This window comes from Panulirus ornatus, chromosome 56 (genome assembly GCF_036320965.1).
Source record: "Panulirus ornatus isolate Po-2019 chromosome 56, ASM3632096v1, whole genome shotgun sequence".
NCBI classification, from domain to species: Eukaryota; Metazoa; Arthropoda; class Malacostraca; order Decapoda; family Palinuridae; genus Panulirus; species Panulirus ornatus.
In genome coordinates, this window is record NC_092279.1 from 17,932,741 (window position 1) to 17,938,477 (window position 5,737).

A 5,737-nucleotide genomic window follows, 5' to 3' on the forward strand; every position below is an offset into this window, starting at 1 on the left:
TGGTATCTATCTATCTACGTGGACCAGTCAGGGATCTACTAGATTCACGAAGGGTTGGTGGTGAGCAAAAGAAGCGTCGCTCGATCTTATGTGACATCAAACACATGATGTGAAATGTGACGCGAGATGTGGCGTGCGTGTGCTTCCTTAGACCACGTGACCCTCGGGGAATGATTACACATTTCTACGATGATAGAGGGGGAGCGACGACTTAACTGTGTGGGGAGGGCGAGGGAGGAGGGGGTGTGAAGGGAAGGAGGACTGCTAACTCAAATTTTTCCGTCCGAAGGAAAAGGAAGAGGGGAGGGACGGCAGGAGGAGGAGGAGGAGGGGGGTTTGTAGCCGCTCAAGCCCCTCTCCATCCCCCACCACCTGATCCCTAAACCCCCGCCATCGGTATGAACATCTCCAACACTGGTACTCCCGCACGACTCCCATGCCTCTGGCCTCTCCCATCCACCACCACTGCATGATGACCCTCAGCCTTGGAACGAGACTTGCCTGCATGACAACCCCCCCACCACCACCATCATCACCACAAAAAAACTGGCACTACTGCACGACACCCACGGCTGAGGCAGCACTGTATGACGACCATCAGTCGTGTCATGGCTGCCTGGCACCCCTGTGCGACGACAGTCGGGAGATATCTCTCTATGTCACCTGAGCGGGAGCACACTTGGCACCATCATCCAACTCATTCTTGACTTCCGAGGTCACTGGTAAAGTCGACCTTCCACTGGCTTTATCCCTGTATGTACCGGTCACTGTCCCCCATCTCTCTCTCTCTCTCTCTCTCTCTCCACACACACACACACACACACACACACACACACGTGTATATATATCTATCTATCTATCTATCTATCTATCTATCTATCTATCTATCTATCTCTGATGGTGTATCTGTCCGACTAAACAACGTGCGCATGGCTGACAGTCCGATAGACTGATTCAGTCCAAGTCTTTACTAACTCCTGTGTTGGTCCCTCTGGGTCTCTTTAACTCTGACTTCACTGTTTGCCTTTTACGGTGACCCGAACACTATGATGACTTTCAAAATTCCTTCTCTCATTTTTTTTTTTCCCAATTCATAAAGGCTGACTGAACTGTATTTACCTGATGTAGTACCTCATAAGTGTAAAGTGCACGAAATATAAACTGACTGGGATAACTGGCAGACTAACTAGACTGCATGATGACAAACTGATCTCGTCATTTAACAAACTGGCCTCTCTAGATAACGAAGTTATATGTCTGCTTGAAGACAGCTTTTCCTCCAGGGGATCTACAAATTAGCTCATCCATCCACTACCTCGCCGAATACCTAACCTGACTGAATGATAAATGGGTCTGTCAACCTGACTGGCAAGTGAACCTCAAAGTAACAACTAACCTATCTCTCACATTAACCCTGAACAAGGAGGGAGAAAAAAAAAAAAAACGAAAAAGAAAAATGCACCTACTGACCTGACCCCGACATTACTACTAAGTTAAATATTTCGTCATACCAGAACACCTTGCCCTCGTGCAGTAGGTGGTGCCTTGCTAACCTTTACCAGAGATACATAACAAGTCGGCAACTTACCTATTTTGCAGAGACATGCAATGAAGATCCACAGGCCGATGATAAAGGGCGTCTGCACCCTCTCGAAGTCGATGGTGGCCACAGGGTATCTCTGATTACCGCCGCCATGGCCTCCTTCAGCACTGAGGCCGTGGATGCCATCGGACGACACCCCATGTCCATGGATGTCAGACTTAGACACTAGCCCCGAGTGGTCGCCGAAAGTGTCGCCCGGGCCATGGGAACTGTTGTCGTGTACTACCCCATGTAGGGGCTCGGTGGGTGTGTTGGCCCTAGCCACTGTCACCAATGCCACTACACAGGATAAAAACAACGTCCGCTTCATTATCGGAATATTTTTCTTCTCTTTAAAATTGAAGTTTTTGACTCGCCAATTTATACACTTTCCCCCTACAAATTATGAAGATAAATAATGATCCTTCTCACTCACGGCGTTACTGGTTCCCTGATTTCTCTAGTGCAACACCACGCACTGTACAACAGAAAGTCTGCACCTCTTTTCACCGCAAATATGCTACTGTAACGTACGAGTCACAGAGCTGCTGGGTAGGACTGATGGGAGGCTTTCAATAGCTGCGACAGATACAGGTCAGCCCACAGCAAGTACCGACCACAGATGGCAGCGGGGAGAGCAAGTAGTGAGGTGCTAGGACGGAGAGAGCTTCATGGTGATACCTCGGACGCGGCCAACAGCTGACTGGCTCGTCGCGGTCCATGCTGCCCCCTCCATAACACGCACCCACACACGCACACACACACACACACACACATACAAACGCACACACTTTACTTGTTTTTTGGGGATTCGGACTTGGAACCCGACCCTCATGGGAAGAGGATCATGTGATGAAGTTTTAGTCATACTGGGAATACATTCGAAAGAATTTCGCAACTTTACGTGAGAGACTATGAACTATTTTCAACCCCTCTATCTTTTTTTTCACTTTTAAAGCGTCTGTAGTAAATGCATATAGCCTGAGGTCAGTTACCGGCGCTCGAGCTGCTCTTACGATAGCTTCCTAACCCCTTTTCTTTTAGTAACTCGAAAAATAAATTCATACATACGAAAAAGAAAGTTTGTGCTATATTTACCCAGTTGCTACTTTCTTTCTTATCTTAAATGCAGATGTTGGAAAGTACCTGACGGTGTTTCGACACTGACCTGAATCTACTGATCATTATTCATATATATACACTACATACACACACACAAAAAAAAAAAAACGTATAATAAGTACGATCCAGCTGAGTGGACGTCATGGAATACAAATGTTATTCCCCAACTGGATCCACTGTGTGTGTATGCATCTGCATAAGTCCAATCTATCAACCTCACTCGCTTCTCAGTCTAAGGCTGCCCAGCCAAACTCTATAGGCTCTTTACTGCTCTAAACTGACTTAAACCTGGCACATGAACCGTCCAAACCAACTAAATAAAAACTAAGGGTTATACCAGGTGGCCACAATCATCTGAAACTATATCATAAACGAGACCATAGAAAAGCTCATTTCAGGACTGATGGTAAAAAAAAAAAATGTGGGAAAAAATTATTTTCCTAAAGAGCCATGAAAATCTTCCTTCCATAAATCTTGCAAAACAGGAAGCACAAAGGCTGATGAAATTATCGATCCAATGCTGCAGTTACTTTTGAGAAAGACTTTTTTTTTTTTCCATACATGATCGCCGTTTCCTGCGTTTAGTGAAGTAATGCCAGGAACAGACGAAGAAAGGCCGTATCCACTCACATATAAGAAAATGACCAAACATAAACATGAATTTCCTGTAGACTTTTTACCCCACAGCCTATTGAAGACTAATGACGCACGCAGTATACACATATCAGGGGGTAGACAGCTGTGTGTGGCGTCATGGTGACAGGAAAGCAGAGCCTGGTATAAGCGGGCTTATGCTTGATCGCTTCTTTTAAGATTTACCGGTACGTTTCTGTCACACTTCCTTACATACAGCTCTCCTCACTTTTCTGTTACGTATTCTTGACGTGTTCCCCGCACGCAATACCACATCAATCTTGCCTTCCTTTACTCTCTCTCTCTCTCTCTCTCTCTCTCTCTCTCTCTCTCTCTCTCTCTCTCTCTCTCTCTCTCTCTCTAAGAAAAAGAAAATCATGTAAAATATTTTCAAAGGAAAATACCACATGAATTTGAACGATAAGGAAAAAACAATTATACTTTAGGAAGCATTCTCATAGTTACCAGTAGTCTTAGTGATGGAAACCTTCACGTTTCAACCTAATAATCGACTGATTACTAATCAATACAATTTCGAAACGTATGGTTGTTGCTTCCCATTACTTTGGTGTGGAAAATAAGCTTACACAAGGACCCAACCTGGCTCTGCGAAGTTGTGTGATCTGTTCATCTTTAATACAAACACCTGATGAACTCAAATATATGACTTATTCTTTCTCAAAACTTTAAGAAAAAAAGAAAGTTAAGTCTTCCTGATTACCGGAAATTCTGGACATTACAAAGAATAAGTTTATAGTATCAACATTTCATGTGGATATCACGTCTGAGCGGCTTCCGGAACGACCCGAGCAACAGTCGACGGTTGTCGACGGTTACCAAAGACGAAGACAAAAATGGCGGCTTGCACTGCGGGAGCCACTCGACGGACGAGTCAACTACAAACATGATATACATATATAGGCAAACTTGCTCGTCATTATACCAGTCTACTAGCTAGTACTGTGGCCTCATACCGCAACAGACATTAGTATCGAGTAATTCGACGCCCTTACAATGATGTCTACTGTACGTTACATCTTATATAGAGAAAAGATGACATAAGAAGCAACAGCGTGACGCGTGCACGGATTTCGGCGTTGTGCTTCAGTTGAGGGAGGTCATTAGCGCAAAATGACTGACCGGAAAGGGTAAACGATAGTGATGTGGCCAACCCGCACGCCACCACCACCACCACCACCGTCGTCTATGGGACGACACTGGATAGGCAGAAATTCTATGGGTTTGAATTTCAAGTAAGTTCAGAGCCACGATTCCCTCATCGTTTCGTGAGAATACTTCACATCTCTCCAAAGTTAACATCTGGTACAGTAATATTCCTAATAGCAACAGTGCTACTGTAACTTACCCCGCCCCCCACAGCTTTCCCATATTCACGATGAAGCCTCATAAACTTTTTTTTTCCTCCTTCCGTGCGTCCCTCAGGCATTAGCCACCGATGCCTAACCCCACCCTACACTCACCACCAGTCTCTTTAATACCGTGAAAGCCTACGGAATCTACAAGCCATTATTCATGCTTAAGGTAATATACCAGGCTCTTATGTGGTTAAATGTATTTTGAAACTCTTAAGCATAAAGTTAAGACCTGTGAACACGATGGTACAACCCTTGAGCAACAAAGTGTGACTTAAGCACAAAGGTGCGACCCCTGAGCACGACGGTATGACCCTTGAGTACGACGGCATGAACCACCAAAGTACGACGTTACAACACTTGATGGTACGAACCTTGAGTACGAAGGTATAACCGATGGATATTATGACCTGACTTTAGTTCTGCTCATCATATACTCAATGTTCATACCATCGCACGCAAAGGTCGTACAGTCGTGCACAAGGGCGAAAAACAAAATGTGCACATAAGACTTACTAAAACTTCGGCAGTTGTAAGGAAAATATTATTGGAAACGTGTAGACAAATACACTCTTAATTAGAATGCGACATCATCAACACCCTGACACCTTTAATGCTATTCAGTGATCAAAACAACCCTGAAACACGACTCGTCAACAATATACCCTTTAATACTTGTATTCATATCACAGATGGAGAGAATTTTTCATAATTCAATATATAAACATAAATGAAATGTATAGACAGACGAAGACAATGAGGAATAATATTAAGTCTCCTTCCGTCAATATAGCACTACCTTCTTATTCTAAAACCTGACAGAGCTGAGGCAAAGAAAACATTCTAAGGATTATTTTCTTACTAACTGTAATGCTTTGACTTACGGTCGTTTGAGCAGAACCTAAATATACGAATTAATTCTAAGACTTTATTGAAGAATATTGATTGAATTCGGCATATTTTCGGACTGGTCTTGTTACTAAAGTAACTGAGAGAAGATTTTTAAATCAGACAGACGTAATGCAAG

At 43.9% G+C, this 5,737-nt stretch overlaps 1 protein-coding gene across 2 annotated transcripts in view; it reads right to left on the bottom strand.

The window, feature by feature from the left end:
* The window catches only part of LOC139765970 (Na(+)/H(+) exchanger protein 2-like), a 223,728-nt gene extending 221,441 nt beyond the window's left edge, over positions 1 to 2,287 (bottom strand). For both annotated transcript variants that reach the window (XM_071693996.1, XM_071693995.1), the window contains exon 1: positions 1,589 to 2,287. In XM_071693996.1, coding sequence (XP_071550097.1) covers positions 1,589 to 1,913 — 325 coding nt within the window. In that variant the 5' untranslated portion in view covers positions 1,914 to 2,287. The remainder of the gene's footprint in view (positions 1 to 1,588) is intronic.
* Positions 2,288 to 5,737: the final 3,450 nt, after the last annotated feature.